A 21230-nucleotide genomic window follows, 5' to 3' on the forward strand; every position below is an offset into this window, starting at 1 on the left:
TTTCATCTCCAAAAGAAACATTTATTTAAACAACTAAGGTCACAAGTACAAATATTCTGCTTCCCTGGCCTCTGCCCACTCTCACCACACAATTGTCCAGCCTCCACGGTGAGATGCCTCTTTGGCTTGAAAACACCTTTGGCCAAAGGTGCCTGTGTTGGCTCTTCCTGTCTGCTCATGCTGACTGGGCCTCCTGTTCACAGCTCAGTGTGTTCTCCATGGGGTGGCCTCTTTGCTGCCTCCTGGGCTCTGAGCTGGGTCCAGAAAGCCACTTCCTTGTCTTTCAGCCCCTGGGCTGCCTGGGTGGGAATGCCAATCTGCAGGTAACCTTCCTTCTGATCGTACTCTGGCCAGTGGGGCAGCCCCTCCCCATTGGGATTCCTGGGTACAGAATCAAAATGGACATTCCTTAATGCTGCTGTGGTCCCCACATTTCTCAAAATTTTCAGAGATCCTTTATCATATCTCAAGCTAGAGTCCTATGCATCTCTGTAGGCAGGGATCTCTCCATTTGTGGGGATAGCCTGTCAGTTGGGGGAGAGCTCTGGTTAGAAACCTCCCTCTCTAATGGGTATGCCCACCATCTTCCACCCACCATCTCAACTCCATCCTCATCACCAGCCTCACCCAGTCCGAGCAAAGTTGGCCCAGAACTTCATCACCATCTTGCTGAGATTGATCTCCTCTTCTGAGGCACCCTCTGTGGGGAAGAAGGAGAGCTGTTTCCCTACTCATGGTGTGGTTCATGGAGCACAGCGTCGGTATTGCATGGCAACTTGTTAGAAAGACAGAGCCTGGATTTGCCCTGTGCCTCGAGTCAACATCTGTTGTATAAGATGACCTTAGTGAGCTGGTGCACACTTTCAGGTGAAGAGTGGTGAATACAGGACTCAAGAATGTATGCACAATCCATCTGTGACTTTTGTCTTCCACGCCCATCTCCCAGTTAATCCTCCCTCAGGTCAGCACGCCATACCAAGAGTACTCCCTACTCTGGAAGATGGCTAGTGCCTAGGTTTTTCCCCCTTCAATTTCCTGACAAATAGAGCCACTCATAGAGCCTGAAAATGTCAGAATTGCAAATGTTGTATAGAGTCACCCAACTTGGAGTCACCCAGAGGGACCAGTGCTCTGTGAAGAGCAGAAAGTGGGTCATAAAAGATATACAACTAGCTGGGTGCCGGTGGCTCACACCTGTAATCCTAGCTACTCAGGAGGCTGAGATCTGAGGATCGCGGTTCAAAGCTAGCCTGGGCAGGAAAGTCTGTGAAACTCTTATCTCCAAAGAAACCACCAGAAAACCAGTAGTGGTGCTGTAGCTCCAGTGGTAGAGTGCTAGCCTTGAGCTGAAGAGCTGAGGAACAGCGCTCAGGCCCAGAGTTCAAGCCCCACGACTTAAAAAAAAAAGATATACAACCGTTGAGAGTTTAGGTATCAAAGTCACTTGTAAAAGGTTTTCTTTAAGTGTCATATTATTCAATATATTATAGGTAAAAATGTCTGAACTATCAACATAGGCAGATGGACAGATAGATATCTACAGCATTCAGTTCAAGGTTAGCAACAATACCAATCATTCCCCTCACCCGTTCTACTGGGCCCAAAACCAAGCAGTAGTTTGATATTCTCTGGAGCAAACTCTGCAGGTGACCCACCACCCATTTTCCGAGTTTCACAGGCCAGGTATGGACAGAGACCGTCCATGGGGCACAGGAAGGCACACGTTCTTCATGCATGCTAGAGCAGGAGAAAAGAAAGGAACTGGCCAGTTGATACACAGCTCAGCTGTGTATCAAAGAATCAGGAAATAGATAACAAGATTGAAAGACACTTGCTCAAAGCCACCAACCAACCCTGGAATCCAAGTCTCCCCACTTCAAGTTCATAGTCACTAAAGAGCCATTACCTTTAAAAAATGGAGCCCCAAACACGAAGAAGACCTCTTCCCCATGATCTCCTACCACCGTCTTGGGTTTCAGGTCAGATGAGAAGCTCGGGCGATACTGAAACTCATACACGTAGGTAGGGGCTCCAGAATCTACGAGGAAATAGATTTATGTGCAGTTCACACACACCTGGCTGGCATTTGCATCACCAGCCTTGTAAGAACCTAGTTTCCTGCACAGAACAGAAACAGAATTTAATGAAATCCCAGTGAATCCTTTTGGCTGTATAACAAGGAGAAATGGAATTGAAACTGAAGTTTCTTGATTGCAAGAAAGAATAAATACAATTTTTTCTTAGTCATAAGGCATGAACTCAGAGCCTGGGTTCTATCCCTGAGCTCTTTTGCTCAAGGCTAGCACTCTATCACTTTAAGTCAGAGCTCCACTACTGGATCTTTATTTGTAATACAAGAAATTCCTATTTATTTCAAGAATATCCATAACCTAATAGGTATTTTTTGTCCAGTGTATTTTGAACATTTCTAGTGCTTTCTCATCCATTCAGAGAAGAGAGAAGTAATTCCAAGCTGCTTAACTAAAAATCAATGTATCTAGATATATAAGCACACAGAGATGGTGCAAACTGTCTGTTTCAGGAAATCACAACATTCAGGCTTTGTACTCAGTCAGCTCACATAGCCTACTCTCTGCTTGGCCTCAGCAGTCTTAAGGACTTGAGATGTAAAGGTGATAGGCAAAGGAAGAGATAAGAGGAGGGAGTACCTGCTTCCTACTCATAACCCTTCTCTGTTCTGCTCTGCTTCCTCTCACCACCAGAGCCCTGCAGTTCAAGCCCCAAGATGCCACTTTCTTGAGGATTGGATCATTGGATGACAATCCCTTGTCCTTATGGATCCACCACAGTCCTCACAGCATAGGGAGCTCAACACCTGCAGCGTTGATGCCCAGTGAGACACTTTAAGACAGACCGCTGGAGGCTTTTGACAATTCATGCCCAATGGGCATAGTAGGGAAATTGAAACACCCAGAGGGAAAAACACATGAATAATCTCACCACTCAGAAAAAGCTTCTTCTGCATTTTAGCACCTATGCCTATTATGTTTGTGAAATTGGGATAATACTACAAGCTATCTTAGCTATTTAGCTATTTTAGCTATGTTGTCATTGCTTTACATAAATATATATCTAGCCACTGAAGTCATTTTTAAATTATTATTATTATTTTTCATTGCACGAATTTATTACACAAGAGTATCTCATTTTAACACGTCAATTCATGGATACAATGTATCTTAATCAGTCACCTCCTGCAACCTTCTCCATCCTCCAAGTAACTCCTCTCCAGTGTTAATATATGTCATCCCAACTGAATATCAACAATAAATTATTTGATTCCTTTGCACTGTCTTTATCAGTGCATCCATAGAAGCCATCTTTGTATGTCTGAAATCCACTAACTAAAAAGGTGCTTCAGGGTCAAGTAGAACTCAAAGCAAAGGTTAGCCTAGCCTCAGCCTCTCTATAAGTTTCTAATGGAACTCTGTGCCCTGCTGTAGCTCATTGTCCATGATTTTATTTTCTGACCACTAGCACCTATTCTGTCTGCCTAAGATCAAAACACTGTGGATTTAACCATCCCTTGGTGTAACCAATGTGTGTTGGTGGGTCACTACCCAGGTCACTGCTTCTCAGGAAACCCCTGAGATGATTCCCAGAGCTCCTGGCTACAGCCATCCACAGGGGACATGTGCCTGCTGATGTTCAGTGATTAGCCTCCATCTCTAATTGTGTTTCTGGATCATCATTTCCTCAGAGGTTTTTAGTGGCAGAACAAAACAGGAAAGCACCCTTCCTCAGGTCACAGAGAATCAGCATTTGAGTCCTGACCCTCAGCAGTTTGCACATGGTGGTGGGTCAAATACCGAGCTGGAAAGACCTCATCCTTCTCCTATACTACCCCTGGGACTCACCTCTGTGGCTCCGGGATACCATCACACCTGGAACTCCAAACATCACATCTGCTATCAAGTCAAGTAACAGGTCTTTCATTTTGACAGGGTCGTCTGTTCCTCCAAAATATTTCTCAATGGATGCTGAAATCAGCTCTTCAGAAAGGTCCTGAGAGAGACCAAGATAGTGACCACACACCTGGTGAGCAAGGTAGCTTCTACAGAAAGTTAAGAATCTTTTGTATAATAGTTATGTGCTAAGGAAAAGAAAGTACAAGTTTTAAGATTTCTTTCTAGCCAGTGCATTTTATTTAGATTTACAGAACACAGGACATACAATGACCTGCAGATAAGATCCATTCAGGTATAATAAAGGCAGGCATTCAAAATGTGTACCTCCCCTGGTGCTGCCCAGGTGATCATCGCCCCTCAGCTCCTTATGGAAGCTTTAGGCTGAAATCCTCAGGCAACATGGTCTCTCTGGGAGAGAGCCTACCCCTCGTTCAGATGGCCAGCTTTCCAGATACACCTTTTCCCTCTTGTCCTTGGGTCACTGCATTTTCCCATTTACAAGCAATGTATATGGGTTCATTCTACTGTACTGATAAGCTAGGAAAGGCAGAGAAATGAGGACAGAACCCTTAGGAGCCAGTATTTTCTTTCTCTGCCATAATTAGAGGCAACCCTCTCCCATCATTGTTTCTCAACCAGTTCTATGCATCCTTCCAATCTTACCAGCATTGGGTAAGATGTCCACAGCAGTGATGAGGCCTTCTTCTTGTCCATTTCACCTTCCAGTGGATAGCCCCAAAACTGTTAAAAATAGTTTTATATTTGTGAATCATGGAGAATTGAGGAAGAAGACTGAAGCTGGTCAATGCATAAAACAATATAGGTTGACATTTTTCTCTTGGGTCTCCATGGGCATGCATCTTTCCTTAATGGATTGACATATACAAACTGTAGGGGTGGAAAGAGAGCATCACAAAATGTTGTGTTTGTAGAGGGTACAAAGGTCAGTCAGCATCAAAGGAATATTTGATCGTAGTCTAGAAGCTAAGAGCCCAAGAGGAGAAGACACAGGACACAACCCACAGACCCAGGTGACCAAGGAACCAAAATCATGGCTGAGTTCCTTTGCTGAACGCAGAAATCCTCCTTCAGTGCACAGCTCCCAGCATATATTGATCCTGTCCACACTTCTGACTCAGAGGCTTGACCCAACTGCAGCATGGCTCCAGTGGCTCAAGGCTGTGTCCTAGAATGACTCCAGCCCCATCAAATGCCTACATGAGGCGCTCAATACTTGAAGGATCGAATCCCAGGACAAGCAGATACACAATCCTCTTGTAGACTAGCTACTTACAAATCTGGCAGTAATCAACCACTTTTCTGCCCCAAACTCTTTCCTTAAGTGTTTCAGGGCAAACTTTCTGATAACTTTTTTAACCTGTTTGAAATGTAAATATCGGGGGAGATGACTTGATTTCTCTCTAGTTCCTTGGAAAGTAAAGGCCTAACATGAGTATTCATCAATTACACCTCTATATCTGATCATGAAGAGAGAGAAATCTGCTTTCCTATAGGTGTGCGTGTGTTAGTGTGTGTGCACACACTGCATGTGTGAGTGTTGAATGTGTGTGTGCATGTGCATGGATGTGTGGGTATGTGTACTCTTAAATTCACCAACCAGAGAAATGGACTCAGCCCTCACCCCACAGAGCCTCCCAAAGCTCATCCAGCTTTGAATCTTCCCCAGCTGTTAGTACGTATCTTGAAGCTAGATATTTTCCTAATTGTAATCATATTACTGAATAAAACCTAACCTACTGCTTTACTTGTTTATTTATGAAAATGATTTTAAGAAACCAGTTCTAAGTCACATAGAAGCAACTTCTTCCAGGCCCTGGTTGCTAAAGCCTGTAATCCTAGCTAATCAGGAGACAGATCTTATGATTGCAGTTTGAAGCCAGCCCAGGCAGGAAAGTCTGTGAGACTCTTCTCTCCAATTAACCACCAAAAAGCCAGAAGTGGAGTTGTGGATCAAATAGTAGAGCTAGCCTTGAGGAAAAAAGCTCATAGACAAAACACAGGTCCTGTGTCCAAGCTCCAGAACTGGCACATAAAAGAAACAATTATCCATGAATATTTGCAAGGAGATATTCGAGAGCTCTTGCAGACATTGTGGGGGCCTAAGAGATGTGTGAGTCCAGGTTTAGTAGATATTGTTGCACCCCTGTCTGACTCTATTGAATCCCAGCTCCTTCCCCTTCAGGATGTCCTAGGCTTTACCATCTGCACAATTCTCATGTCTACATGAGAATCCTTCAGTAAAAGATGCTGTTTGGGAAGAGGACCTTCTAGGGCTCCACCATCCGCGGGACAGTTGTCCATTCTAGAGAATATTCCCATTGAAATATCTACTTTTGCCTGGTGCTGGTGGCACATGCCTTTAATCCTAGCAATTTAGGAGGCCTGAGATCTGAGGATTGCGTTCAAAGCCAGTCTGAGCAGGAAAGTTCATGAGACTCTTATCTCCAAGAAACTACTCTGAAAAAGCTGGATCTTGCACTGTGGCTCAAGTGTTAGAGTGCTAGCTTTGAGAAAAAGAAGCTCAGGGAGAGCACCTAAGTTCAAGCCCCAGGACCTGCAAAAATAATCTACTTTTGACAAGGATAACTCTCTTGGACACAGAAGACAGAGAGAAAAAAAATGAGCTGATGGGAGCAGAGTCAGAGGGAGGTGGCTGATGGTATGTCTGGGGTGGAGTTCATCAAGCGTTCTGTACATCCTCACCATTGGAATGGTCCAGCCAAATTCTTGCTTGTTGATTCCCACGATGTAGGGAACGGTGTTGAAACTCTTCTCAGCCAGAATCGCTTCAGGTGACTTGGGCAACAGCACTCCATCAACCACAGTGGGCAGGAAGGGAATGCTCTGGGGAAGAAATGAATGAGGAGTCTGTGAATATGCTGCCCCAGGCAACACCTCCGGCCACCTCTCTGCATGGAGGCAGAGACAGTACACAGCCTCCTACATAGGATCGAAGGATCCTATGTAGCCTAAGTCTGTGAGTCCCCCAGAGCAGCACTGTAACTAGAGTTGGTGTTGTTAGGTGACCATGGCTGAAACAAGGGAGCTGAATCCCATGGAAAGGAAAGTACCCAGCACATGCAGTCCACAAGCACTCTGAAGTCCCTTTGTATATATGTAGCTATCTATCATCTATACATCTACTGTTTTCTTCCTCTCCATTGTGGTTATGTCTATGGAATTGCAGTGAGTGCTGAATTAACAGACACTAAACCATTGCTGCAGGGAATGTCCACATTTGGGTTCTTGTAAGATTTCATTCACAACAGTATCTCCCTCACCCCCTTTGTGTGTGTGTGTGTGTGTGTGTGTGTGTGTGTGTGTGTGTGTGTGTGTGTGTGTGTGTGTATGTGTGTGTGTGTATGTGTGTGTGTGTGTGTGTGTGTGTGTGTGTGTGTGTGTAGGTTCCTTTCCAGAGACCCATTACATAATATAGATTGCTTACAATTAATATAGACTCTACTGAAGCTCACATTCAAACCACTAGTCGATTCCAACCTTATCTTCATTCTTATTCTAAAAATCTCATTTCTGATTTCCGTGAAATACACCACATATTTTGTTTGTTGTTCTATGGACTTCTTATCCAACTACCCACTCTAACTGGGAGACAGCTCCAAGGAGCAGAGAATTGGGTCTGTGATTCCCTCCCATGTCCCAGCTGCTATCAGATAGTAAGGGCTTCATGCACCACTGCAGGATGACTGAAAGAATCTTATTTCATCCTTACAACTTCTTTAAGGTAAAACTAGTATCACAAGGTGCTAGCTAGAGAGGACACGATGGTAAGATGCTGCACAGTTCATGGCAAGACCCTGGCAAGTCCTTGCAAGTGTAAGGGAGGAGAGCAGGAGAGAAAGGGTTCCATGGATTCTAGGAGAGTGATTGCCCCAGAACTGAAATCCTCAGTTCCCTGCTGTACCAAAAACCAACCCCGTGACCTTCTGAGAGATCCATCCTCCACAGAAAGGGCCCAGCCTTTTAGCCAATGATTTTGTCCTCTTCGTAGTAGACAATTCTAATTCAGTCTCTTCTGAAGATGCATTTTGAATTCAGGAAACAAAATGAGAGAGGTATACCCAAACTCAGAGAACTAACTGTTGACTGAGAGCAGGAAGTGGGTCCTAAACCTGCTTCTGGTTCCTGGTTACCTAGCAAGTAACTTCCCATCTCAACCTCAACAATATACCTGCAAGGACAACAATACACACAGCAATGTACACAGCAGGATCCACAAAGAATTTATAACTAGTTGGAACTAAAAAGTATTAAGACTTAAAATCTGTAATCAAGAAAGCTAAGGTCTTTACCTCTCTGGGATCTCCAACAAAATCAAGCTTAGCCAGGTTCTGTAAAGACAGAGAATGAGACAGATGTGAGCAGGCTGATCTTGTGCTGAAACCAGAGCAGATTCTCCTTCTCTGTTTGTCCTCCCTTGGGATCAGGTGTAAAAACAGATGCTATATGGGCAGGCAACAGTGTGGAGGGGAATGAAGGATTGGCAGCTCCAGTGAGAGGCACATCTCTGGATGCAGTGGCTCTCAGGAACTCCGGAGAGGATGTCTGCTGTCTGAACCTGTTCACCTTTTCAACCTTACCCTGGCAACATCAGCTCAGCTTTCCTCTGAGAGAAAGGTAGAATGAGGCGAGCATTATGGCCACAGCTGTGGAGGCCTTGAGAAGAAATAAGGAATGTTCTGCGGGAGAGGTCATCCCTCTGACCTCCTGTGGCCATTTCCTGCCCCATCACTGGAACGCAGGAAACTACACAGGACCTACAGAAACTACACAGAGAGAATATTGCAACTCAGTCTTACCACCCCTCTGCTCAGCCATGGTAATCCACTGGGGACCCCAGCCTGGATAACTGCAGATGAACTCTCTGCATCTGCCTATACCACCTGTCCACACTGGCATTTAGAAGACACCCTGACAGGGAGAAATCATGACAGGGTCAGCCCAACTGTTTGCCCAAAAACTATTGTTGAAAAATTTGCACGATTTGATTTCTAAGAAGAGACGGTATAAATTGGGTGAGTTGGATAAGCTGGTGTAACTACAATAGCTGAAGGAGAGATCATTGATTTTGGAAGATCTAGTGAAGGAATATAGATTTGTGTTTTCTAGATGACTCATGGATGAAGAAAAGGCTAAAAAATATAAGCAGAAGTTGTGGAGGGATCTATACTAGACTGATAAACGGATATTAATGAACAGGAGTTTGAAAAAATGATTTAGGTTAAAGTGTCAATGATAGATGAATTGAGTGCATAGACCCATAGTTCTTCTAGAATTCTAATTAACGCAATGTTGCAGAAATTACAAAAACATATTTATAAGAATGTTACTATTTCGATAACTTCTACAAGAACTAATATAAATTGTGACATCTATCTGAAAAACCATGTCCAAAATATCTCCACTCTGTAAATTCAGGTTGATAGTTTCATGTTGGAGTATGGAAATTTTTTTAAGTATATCTGTAGATAAGCATGTATAAGCATTAAGCTTTGATAAAGATGGAGGATTTTAGATATATTTCATCATGATATATGTGAATGAAAGTGTTTTTCCACAAAGAAACGGCAAATCTCAAATTGGGTCAGAAATCAGACACAGTTCCTGAGATGTAGCTGTGGACACTGTGCAAGCTAGAATGGAGCCAGTAAATGGATGAAGCATGGGCCCAGTTACATAGTTACCAGTTTCAGCGTGACCTCCAAGAGCTCCTCCTCTGTCTTCTGGCGCAGGCAGTGAACCATGGTGGCGGATGTGGTGGTTTTGCACCCAGCTAGAATTGCAACTTTCTGCAGAGATCACAGGCAACCACAGAGGTGAAAAGCAATGTGCTGTCTTCCACCAGCATACACGTAGGGTTCCTATTGTAAGCCCAGTTCACCAAGATGGCAGAGGTAGCTAGAAATATCCTAGGGAAGGGGTTTGGCTCCTCAACCCACCAGGTGTCTAATGGGAATCTTGGCATGAGCAGGTCACGCAACATCTGCGTCTGTGTTAGCTTATCTCTGTTAAAATGGACACGATGACCGTGCCAAGCACCATCAAGGATAAAACGTGAAAAATGTTCTCAAGGCTGAATGCTTGAAAAGAAGCCATTTCAAATGAAGCCCCAAATTCCAACTGCTCTCAAACCCAACCCCCTCCACTGCTTAAACAATGGACCTCAAGCAGGCAGTCTACACTGTGTGGTCCAGATTCCTCACTCATACATGAGGGTGATGACCCAACATATCCTACTAGGACTGAACACATGTGGAGTACTTAGACGTCCACTGTGTCCCACACGCTAAAATGTGCGCTGTTGCAGGAGGCTTGATTGCCATGGTTAATGTGAACATACAGAACGAGAATTACTTCAGAATGTGCAGAATGAGTTAGATGTGAGCCTAAAGGAGCTTTCTGCTCAGCCACTCTCTCTTCAGGAACTCCTTGAGCATCCTAGCTGAATCTCACAGGAAAGTTTCTTGAGAACGTCAGGATCATGGAGGGCAGGGAAACAGAGCTGTCCAGGGTGAGGCCTACCTCAGCTATAGGCCTGATGTTCTCGGTCTTCACCAGAGCAGACATGAGAGCCACACCACTCTCAGCAATGGCCCTGTGGAAGAGGTTCTTGGCCAAGGGAGAGAGCACCTGGCAGGGGAGAAGAGAAGAGGATATTTCATGTTCACAGGAAAGGGGCAGCCACTTTCTTCTTCTTTGCGACTTCTGTTATCTGCTCCTCTGCCCTGGACATTCCCCAGAAGACCTTGATGTTCTGTGAGCATGACATGACAGCTGCTCCTTTGTCCTGACCTGCGTCCTCGGCTTCTTCCGGCCTATGCTCCCCAAGGGAAAGTCAGGGGAGGAAGCCTGTGCCCCTGGCTAGACCAGAACCGAAAGAATGTGGCAAGTCTAATCATGACAAACCAAAGTACTGAAAAGACAGCTTGATAAATTCAGTTCCAGCATTTACATTACTCATGATTTGTACTTAGACCAATGACCATGGAGAGGTGTAAAATTTCTCAGAATTTTCATGCTGTTTACATTCAAAAGTAACAAGATTCTAATATTACGAGTCAAATAAATAAAAATTGTTTCAGGCCAAATGTACATAGGAGAATCACAGTTGATGTCTGGCCCGGGTAAAACAAATCATGAAACCAACTAAATAAATGATCAATAAAATAAATGCACAAATAAATTTAAATAAGCTAAAAATTATAACAGTCTATCTGTAGTCATTAAAGCAAAATACAACATGGTTGTAATTTGAGAGGTAGCATGCTTGTCTAATAAAATAAATCCTTTTTAAATAACAGATGTAAAATCTTTCATTTCTTGCCAAATACCAAATAATCACAAATGATAATATTGCAGAAATGTGTACAAATGCCATGGAAATATTTAATTATGTTATATTATTACATTAATGAAAAACTGATCCAATAAAAGAGAATGGATGCATGATGGAAAGAAAATGTTGGGATGGCTTGATAGATGGATCACTGAAAGAGAGACACAGGGTTTTAGGAATAAACTACAGAAATAGATTTCTAAAATCTCTCATGACCATCCCTGGGTAGTAAGAATGTGGAGGAGATATTTCTACTTTGCATCAATGGGTTTATTTGAATTTTCTTTTTTCTGTATTTGAGCAAAGTACATGAACTCTTTGACTCTAAAACCAATACATACAGGAAAAACATAGAAATTGAGGAAATCCTGTGCTCAGTTCTGAGCTATGTGTCATGTTTGTCATGGGCCCAGCCCCTCCTCCTATGGCCCAGCCCACACCCATACCGCTGAGACCTCTCATGTATGTGACCCATATGCATTGTCCATCCCTTTCCCTCTTCCTTCTTGTCACCAACTTCCCCAGCACATCTTGTATCTGAGGCTCAGAGACTCTTGTGATTCTCCTGGAGTGTGGAAGAGCCATCGGGGCACTTCAGAGAAGACCCTCCTGCCCTTTGAGTTTGAGTCTTCTGAATAGGTAGAATTGCCTCAAAGCCAAGTAATCACCACATATCCAGGCCATGCGCTCACCTTTTCATATTTGCAGATCCTACCCAACATTCTTTCCCCTGAGAAGTGAGTTAGTTCTAATGTGAAAATAGTACCAAAGCCAACCAAGTGAGGACGAGTGTGACCGTCACAGGCAGTACTGGAAATCCTTCTGAGCCAAGGATGAAGGCTCAGGCCTGAGATTCCTGGGGGTCAAGGAGGGTTTGGGATTTGGCTCCACATCATCAGAAGCTGTGTAGTGAGTACAGTTATACCTGCATCCTCTTTTGTAAGTAAAAGTCCCATCTGTGGATCAGCTGGTCTCCATGAGATTCCACAGCCCTATGAAGATTGGGTGTGAGGAACACTTACAAGCACAGACACACTTTCACCTCCTGCCGACTCTCCAAAGATGGTCACAGAGCCTGGGTTCCCTCCAAAGTTGGCGATGTTGTCCTGGACCCAGCGCAGTGCAGCCACCTGGTCCAAGTGACCCCAGTTCCCACGGCTATGCTCGTCCCCTGTGCTGGAAGAGAATGAGGTGGGGTAGGACACAGCTGTCAGGACAGGACTCGCAGGATGAAAGGTAGGGCAGGACCTAGTCACAGCAGAATTCTGGAGTCCTGGGACCACAGGAGGGCTGCAGCTCTCAGTGAGCTTTCCAGGGTAAGGCTGGGCATAGAGGTCTCTCCACTGCCTCTCATTCCAGCATCCTTGACCTGTGTAGAACTCTGCTCTCATTCTTCCAGCAGCTGCGCACTGAGATCACTATGCATGAACAGCAGTCTAAGGAAAGCTAGAACACATCAGGGAGAAAAAGAGGCAAAATGGCTAACTGCAAGCTGCACACACTGCAGAGCCCAAACACAGACAGATATCTCAGCTCCCAGAAAACTACAGTCAGATGAAGAAAGAGCAGGAATGGGGCCCAGATCTCATGGCAAGGAAATCCCTGAATATCATGTGTACATGGATCTTGTGAATACCCCAAGAAGGTAAATCAGAAGAGAAGTATCGGATGCAGAGGCCCACGGCTATGGGACAGCAGCGTGAGTGCTCCTGTGAGCTGCAGAAAAAGTGGCGCTGTAGGTCTTGGCAAAGATTAGGATGGCATGTGTGTATTGTGGGATTCTGTGCACAGGTCAATATGACTCAATCTGTGCCAGACAGAGCTCTCTGGCTCCTGCGTGGAGAAGCAGGTTAGTAAACATGTGTAGTTATCACCTTAATCCACAGACTCAGAGGGCTTTGGTTGAGGGAATAGCTGGGAAATGTGGCTGCTGTGGATGGAACTGGTTGGCCATCAAGGCTTCAGTGTCTCAGGTGGCTGCACTAAGCAATGAAGGAGCATTTTGCAGGTGAAGCTAGTGCAGAGGATTAGGGCTCTACTTAGAAGACACTATTGGAGTTTCCTGTGACTGGGGTTAGTGCCCGAGGAAGAGCGATTTGTTATCTTTAGAAGAACACAAAGCAAAGAAGACTGTCCCTCACTCTGACTTCCTACCACACTGTGTGATGCACTTTCCTGTGTAGATTTCTCCTCCACAGCTTAGTGACACAGCTAAGGGCATTTGGCTAGAGAGCAATCTGATGAAAGCACAAACTTCTAGATTTATACTTTCTCAAACTCTGAGCTATTCAGATTTGTTTCCCCTATCATTATTCAGCTTCAAGTACTTTATTGTATCAAGAGTCAACTGCCCATCTTGGGAATAAAGGCCATAGATAAGAGGGCAATACTTACCTGAAGAATCCCCAGATGCCCAGGCGATACTGAATGGTCACCACCACCACATTCTCATGGGCAGAGAGGGCCAGTCCATCATAGGTCGATGCCCCGCCTATCACCAGTCCTCCTCCATGGATCCACACCATCACCTGTGACAGTACAGAGGTCACAGCAGGCAGATTTAGGGAGACAGAGGCTTTCTGGACTGGTCTCCCGCATTGGACTGTGGGCCAAGGAGGTCATCATGCAGACACCACCAGTGCCCCGCAAAGTTACACAAGGTATGTCTTCTCCTCCCTGAGCTGGTTCCAGCTTGTCATCCATTCAACACCCCCTGCTCTTCCCTCTTCCTCAGTGCCATGTCCTCCCAGAGCTCCTCAAGCGGAGATGGTTGTTACATGAACACATAAGGTCAAGGATCTCTTGTTCTATCCAACACTCCCACCACCTCACATCTGGATCATCATCCAGATACACAAGCACAGTATTTTCTGCACAACTCTGCTTCTCCTCAGTTTGCTCTCAGTGGTGAATTCGAAACTTCAAAGTAAGTGAGTGATCATTACAAGACCCAGCGGTGCCTTAGGGCGCGACTTCCTAATGTGCCTCTGCCTCCTTTAAACACCCATGTCTTCCCCCAGCTCCCAGGCCCTCCTCCAGGACACCTTCATTCATTGAGCTAATGCTATCTGAGAACCTTTACTGCCAGCAGCCGTGAGAGGACCTCAGGATGAAAGAGGACAATTTACAGTTTATGGTCCTCCACTTAAGCAGCCCATATAGCAGATAAGAAATAAGTGTGATAAAAAAATAATGTAATAAAAAGGTAACTCTTAACTTGAACTATGAACTTAAAGTGATACTAAGCACTAGAAGTGAAATAATTTCTAAAAATGTCCCGTTGACACATAGAAAACAAAGGCATTTTGCCTAAGATCCCATAGCTAATACTTGGTATAGGCAGAACATGACCCTGGTTTTTTGGCCCTAACACCTACGTTCTAAGATGTTTCCCTCTGCAGCCCTGGGCCCTGCACAGTGAGTGGCTGGGAGCTCAGGAGCGTCATCATGTGGCACTCACTAGTGCATCATCATACCTGCTGTTTGTGTGCTCAGCCAGGGCTGTGCTAGAAATGAAGTCTGCATTGGTGCATTTGGCCCATTTCAAGGAACAGCCAAGAAGTTAGGAAATTGGCCAAGTCCCTTGTTAAGTCTATGACACACACCAGATTCAAACTCAGACTCCATGCTTCTAGAACTGTGCACATACCTGGAGTATCTGTCATCTCCCATGGCCAAAGCCCTTACTTCTCTTCCCCCTGTGATCCTGCCACCTCCAGGGAGGGCTGAGTCAAGGGCATCTCCACTGAAGGAGGAACCCAAGGTCTGGTGGCCCCTGACCTGCTGAAGAAGTTTACCACCTGTTCATGCAGAACATGAAGGCAGGACTCAGTTCATGGCTCAGGCTCCTCCTTTTCCTGACCCCACATCTCACTATGTTTGGGGGGCTCTGAGTACCAAGACAGGAACAAACTAGCAAGGGACAAAATAAGTAAAACCCTATGATGCCCTTTGCACCACAAAGTACTTTAAGATCAGCTTCCAACCCCGGTTCACAATCTCCTGGCCCACACCTGGGCTCCCTGCCAAAGTGATCCAGCATCACCCTGTGGTGAACACCACCATGTGGCCTGCAACTGGCAGTCTGCCTGACCTCTGGCATTACATTTATATCACAACGCTGAGTCACTGTGCCATCAGCCAGCGCCAAAGGCAGTTAGGGGGAGAAGGGAGCTACAAAACCTACTGTAGATTATTGACCAAAGGCATGGAAAGTGCTTCTCAGATAGGGCCTGACTTGCACTACTTCTATTCGTGCAGCATTGCGGATTGCAGAGAACTGTGATGGGTCCCCTGTGCTGTTCTCAGAAAAAGCCACACATGCCTGCTTCTGTAGTCCATGCCAAGAACACAAGCTTGCACATCAGAAACCTACAATGTGACTCTGCCGGCCTACTATGTGACTCCCGTCTGAGCCTCAGTTTCTCTTTATGTAAAAAATGGCTTATTAGTGGAAGTTATGTATTGGCTGCTCTAGATATTGGATTCATAATCTGAAAACTAATGTTATCAGATTATGAGAAGTGGGGAGAGAGAATGCAGTCAAGAATCCAATGTATAGCTTCAAAATCATAAGAGAAGGAATGGGTTGGGGGGAAAGGTGCGAATGTTGAAGGGGTGGCATTGAATTCATAAGTTGTTCATTAAGTGGAAACTCCTTAGTGCAACTACTTTTTAAAAAACCACACACATAAGTTTGTCATTCTGGTCCTGATGTTAGCATCAGAGAACTTGGAAAATTCATACTGTGAGTTCCTTATGTGGGCTGCATGGGTGGGAAGGGATGTGGTCTGGGAGCTCTGAGTCTCTGAATCACTCCTGCCCAGGACTGCCCCCACCTCCGGCTGCATCCATCCCCTTCCAGCCTGCACTTGGGACCCCACATGCTGGCAGTAGCCAGTGTTGCCCAGTGGTTGCTATGCTCACCGGCAGCCTGCTGTTCTTCGTCAAGTCAGCAGGAGTATAAATATTTAGGTAGAGACAGTCCTCAGAAAACGTGAGAGGGATGCTCTCCTTCCTGTTGGTGAAGAGTTCTGAGAGTACGTGTCCCCCCACTGCATCCTGGGAGCACCTGAGAGGAAAGAAAGAGCACTTGAGACTCCTGAGGTGCAACTTAGTGAAACCTGGAAGAGTCCCCAGGGGCCAGACTTGCACTGGGTGCCGACGCTGGACTCTGTCCATGGAGCTCCTGTCAGGAGTCTTGAAACTTAAGGTGGGTACAAAGGTCTCTGGGGGTCCTGATGGGAGTGCTGGACTCTTTGGGGACTGACAGACCACACACACTGAGAAAGATTTGTCCTCTTCCTCCTTCCCAGGGCCTTTGAGATGCCTTGGGTCAAGGTGAGGAGTCTTTAAAATGCTGGCCTTCCCCAGGACATAGCACTGCCTGCAGTCCTGGGGAAGGCCGACCATGCTCCGCCCCAGGTAACCATGTTCCACCCCTTGAAAGACCTCACCAAGCAGTGAAGCCAGCCTAGCGCAGGTCAGGGTTGGCATCTCTGTAACCTCAGCTACTGGTGTGTTGGGTTACATTTGGTAAATTCTTTTCCTCTACTGGGCCACAACCTGCCAGGTCCAAGTGAATCAAATGCATTTTCTAAAGGCCTTGCAGCCTCCACTTGCTAAGATTCAATCATCTGAGTATCCCAGCAGTGGCTGTTGGCGGTCCTGATAATAAGCTCAAAGTCCTCCCATGGATTAGAATTGCTAATGTTTACTGAGTTCTCCCAGTGAACTAAGTGGTGATTTCCATTCCCTGTATATACTCATTTAAGGCTCATAGCAGTCCCACACATGACTTATTTTGCTATTCCATTGTACCATGAGGAAACTAAGACAGAGGGAGCTCAGAGTTCCTACCCACTGTTGCAGAGCCAGGAAGATCCCCTTGGTAGTGCTTCTGTTTCAAAGAATATTCTAAGCAACATGCATAGATGTTGATAGGCAGGCTTGGCTGTCCCCCAACCAGCTCAAGAGGAAAGCAAATGGCTCAGGGATCAGGAAGGAACTGTTGTCAAGTGACAGAAATGGAGCCAGCAAAGGTGCTGTCGAGATCCCATCCTGGGGAGTTTCCCTAGCTCACAGGATGCCATAGTATTAAAAGGAGTAATTCAAGGTAGGCACCAGTAGCTTATACACCTGTAACCCTAGCTACTCAAGAGGCTCAGATCTGAGGATCTTAATTCTAAGTCAACCCAAGAAGGAAAGTGTGAGACTCTTCAATTAACCACCAAAAAGCCAGAAGTGGATCTGGGGTTCAAGTAGTAGAGTCTTAAACCTGAGCAAAAAAGTTCAGGGGCAGTGCCCAGGCTGTGAGTTCAGGACCCAGAACCAAATACACACACACACACACACACACACACACACACACACACACACACACACACACACACACACACACACACACACACACACACACACACACACACACACACACACACACGGAACATTTCAAATCTCAAAAGATGAGGAGAGAATTCAACCTCATTAGAATTTATATAAATGCAAAATAAAGATCCAAATTATAGTTGCTAGTTTTATGATTATCTTTTAATTTATCCAATAGCCAAATAATTATTCTTTTATCGGTCATGCATTATCCTGGTAGTCCGGATGGTGGCCCGTATAACTTCATGGAAGGAGGGGACACTACTGGAGTAATTTGGGGGCATATAACATAACTCATAACAGTGTCACTTTTGGGGAGAACTTCTCTGAAAATATTTATGAATGTGAGTAACAGTGTACTTACAACATGTTTACCATTATGGTACTGAAAATATCAAGAATATAAACAGCAAATTAATGAGTCAAAGTAGAGACTGGGCATGTAAATCACACTTTAATACCCAATTTAATGCAACTATTAAGCATTGGGCTATTTTATTTAATGGCATAGAATGATGTTGGTGTTATTCTTATAAATGATGAGGCAGTCAAAATATATAACAGAAAAATGATAGGAAACCTATTTCAAAGTTTACCAGCAATTTTCTTTAAGTAGTTTAGGCATATGATTTGAATTGTTTTATGTTTGCCTCTCTGTATTCCTTAAGGTTACTACAATATGTATGTGTTACACTTGCAATCAGGTAGAGAGAGCAATGGATGTTACTTCGAGAAAAGAACCAGCTGAGCACGATGGCTCATGCCCACAGTACTTGTTACAAGGGATTGAGAGATCAGGAGAATTGTCTTTAAAAGCCAGTATGAACCAAAATTTCACAAGAGTCTATCTTATCAATGAAAAGTTAGGCATGGAGTCCTCAGTATGTCATCTCCAGCTAAATGGGAAGTCTAAGTTGAAGGATCATAGCATTCACTCGAGTCTCTATTGGAAGTGAAATTAAAGCACAAGAGTCTAAGGGGCATAGCGCCGGCTTGGTCAGCAAAAGACTATGAGTTCAAATCCAAAAATGGAAGATGAAGAAGAAAGAGGAGCAGGAAGACTGGAAGAATGAGGAAAAGGCAGAGGAAGAGGAAGAAAAAAAAAGGAAAAGAAGAAGATAGGGAAGAAAAGAAAAAGGAAAAGGAAGACAAGAAGGAGGAGAGCATCTGGAAACTTTGGGTTTGTTTTTTTTTTAACTTTTTAACCCACCTGACCAAGGTGACTGTGGACATGCCAACCACAGATCACCTGTGCCAACAGAGAAAGAATAACGAGCTACCTGGGGTGATCTGCACATCGATCCCCCCCCATCGTGTTTCTCACCAACTACATCCTCTCCTCTCCTACTCCCCAGCCATGCCAAGGTTCAGGACATGAGAACAGATAGCAAAGACTCTTCAGCTCTCACCTGAGCAGCTGAATGTTTACAAAGCACCCATGTATTCCAACATAGCTTTCATATTACTCATGATCTCTGTCCCACACTATCATGTAAGCTCTGTGAGCCTGCAAAATGACTTTCTTCCCCCCACCCCCAAAGAATTCTCAGATCCTAAAACAATGCTATTTGTTAAGCACACAACAGGTGCTCAATAACTGCATGCTGAATTAAGGATTCTGGGATGCTGAGAGGGGTTATGGAATGTTTCAAGGTTCTAAATTATCCTGTAGGATTCCATAACAAACGGTATCTAATCACAAGATTATGTTGACTCCTTCCTGAAACACTCTGGGACAAACATCCCACTGAGACACCCAGGGGGATGCACATACTTACATCGGAGGGTAGGAGGTGGTGTTCTTCACAAAGCTCCATGTCTCTGCAGGCTGCGGTGGAGCAAACCTCAAGGATCCAAGAGGGGGCTTGGCAAATGGGACTCCCAGGAAGACAGCCATAGGCTGTGCAAACCCCCGTAAGCTGATATACTTCCCCAGGACTTTGCCATGCAAGGTGTTCACCATGGGTGGTGAAGACTGGTGCCCTGGTGGATATGGAGAGAAGATGAGGTCACATCAGAGGGGCAAGGCTAGCCTGGCTCCAAGGTGGCTTTCTCATTCTGTAGTCATGGGAGCTCAAGAAAGTCACTTCAGGCATGTAGGTCTCCATGTCTACATGAAATTAGGATGGCCATGCCTGGCATTGGTGGCTCACACACCTGTAATGCTAGCTATGGAGAACACTGAGATCTGAAGACTGAGGTTTGAAGCCAGTCTGGGCAGAGAAGTCAGTGAGACTCTTATCTCCAATTAACCACCCAAAAGCCACAGTGGAATTGTGACTCAAGTGGTAGAATGCCTCCTTGAGTGAAAAAGCCAAGGAGTAGTTCCTAGGCCCTGAATTCAAGTGCCAATGCTGGTACAAAACAGATAGGAGGAGGAAAAGAGTCTTTCTTCACTAGATTTTCCTCCTTGGGCCACCTTCTATCTGTCCTTAGTATCCAGAGCCAAGAGGGATAGCCTTGGTCCTCCAAATCCTCTGGAATAAGTCCACCCAGCCAGCCCTATGCTAGGTCATCCTATTTCCTGTCTTCCTCCGCTGGAAACACACCAAGGCTCCTCCTCTGCCTTTGCCTCCTTGCTGACAGTGGTAGTTCACCCTGTGCCCTGCTCTCCTTCTCTTGGGAGCTATTAGTAGAAAGTGACATTTCATAGAGACCAGTGGCTCTGCTTTGAAGTTTACCCCATGTCAATGTTTCTCTTAATAACTCCATGTTCATTTCCATTAATCAATGTCGATCACTTCCCCTTTCCTGGTCTCATCTAGACCAGATAGTGTTGTAAGCGCGGAGGAAGCAACCATCCATTTCACCCTCTCTTCAGCCCAGGGATGAACCTATTACTCTCATCCCTACATTACAGATAGGGTAACCCAGACACAGGCAAAGAAAGGACTTTTCCAAGAACACACAGCTCAGGAAGTGCTTAAAGAGCTGGGAGTCAGGCTCCACGCTGACTCTTAAGTGGATGCTTTTTATATTCTGCAAAGTCCTGCTCCATGATCCAGTTAGATTTGGACTAAGAATTATAGGAAGAATACAGTGAGATCTCTTAATTCTTCACGTTGAAGCATGAGGTTGTTTCACTGACTCCTTATGCTTAAGGTCTCCGGGTGTTCATCCTCTCCTGTACCTCTGTGACACTGAAGCTGGATGGGCTCAGATGTTCCCAGGCAAAAGCCTTGTGTAGAGACCGAACACTACTGAGAAAAGAACTAAATCCTGCATTGCCCTTGCTCTGCTTGCATCTTCACCTATGTGTGCCCAGGACAAGGGTTTCTGGATATGCCCCTCAACATGTAAATTCCAGAAGAACTCACCCCAAGCTGTGGAAGCAGTGAGAGAGGCCAGGATCAGAACCCAGGGCCACATTGTGGAAGGACAACAGCTCTGGTGCCAGTGGAGTCCCTGCTGCTGGAAGGGAATGCACGGGCCATGCCCCAGAGCCGGAGTCCTGCCCTGTTCTTATCCACTCTGTCCAATCACTAATCTAAGAAGATAAAATGCCCTCCCCTTCTTCTAAAGAACTCCCTGGGTGTCTA

At 45.2% G+C, this 21230-nt stretch overlaps 1 protein-coding gene across 2 annotated transcripts; it reads right to left on the reverse strand.

Annotated features, from left to right (window-relative positions):
* On the reverse strand, positions 1 to 21115 carry LOC138806903 (carboxylesterase 1D-like). Of its 2 annotated transcripts, none has more exons than XM_069992322.1 (14): positions 21009 to 21115; positions 19470 to 19674; positions 16231 to 16375; positions 13699 to 13832; positions 12327 to 12480; positions 10491 to 10598; positions 9653 to 9757; positions 8261 to 8299; positions 6654 to 6794; positions 4593 to 4670; positions 3879 to 4026; positions 1907 to 2038; positions 628 to 700; positions 1 to 381 (listed from the first exon to the last, which is right to left on the reverse strand). In XM_069992322.1, exons 1-14 carry the CDS (start codon positions 21058 to 21060, stop codon positions 198 to 200), a joined length of 1698 nt encoding a protein of 565 aa, XP_069848423.1. In that variant the 5' UTR covers positions 21061 to 21115; the 3' UTR covers positions 1 to 197. The 2 variants fall into 2 exon arrangements, with proteins under 2 accessions (XP_069848423.1, XP_069848424.1); XM_069992323.1 differs by having other exon boundaries at positions 183 to 299.
* Between the last annotated feature and the right edge of the window lie 115 nt (positions 21116 to 21230).

This window comes from Dipodomys merriami, unplaced genomic scaffold, assembly GCF_024711535.1.
Source record: "Dipodomys merriami isolate MVZ:Mamm:240054 unplaced genomic scaffold, mDipMer1.0.p SCAF_41, whole genome shotgun sequence".
Lineage (NCBI taxonomy): Eukaryota > Metazoa > Chordata > Mammalia > Rodentia > Heteromyidae > Dipodomys > Dipodomys merriami.

What these genes read in the sequence shown, in the direction of transcription:
- LOC138806903 (XM_069992322.1), bottom strand. Translation starts at nt 21,060, where the DNA reads ATGTGGCCCTGGGTTCTGATCCTGGCCTCTCTCACTGCTTCCACAGCT. An exon ending in CACTGCTTCCACAGCTTGGG is followed by an intron (nt 19,675 to 21,008) that starts GTGAGTTCTTCT and finishes CATATCCACCAG; the next exon opens with GGCACCAGTCTTCACCACCC. An exon ending in GGTATCCCGGAGCCACAGAG is followed by an intron (nt 2,039 to 3,878) that starts GTGAGTCCCAGG and finishes ATTTCCTCGTAG; the next exon opens with ATTCTGGAGCCCCTACCTAC.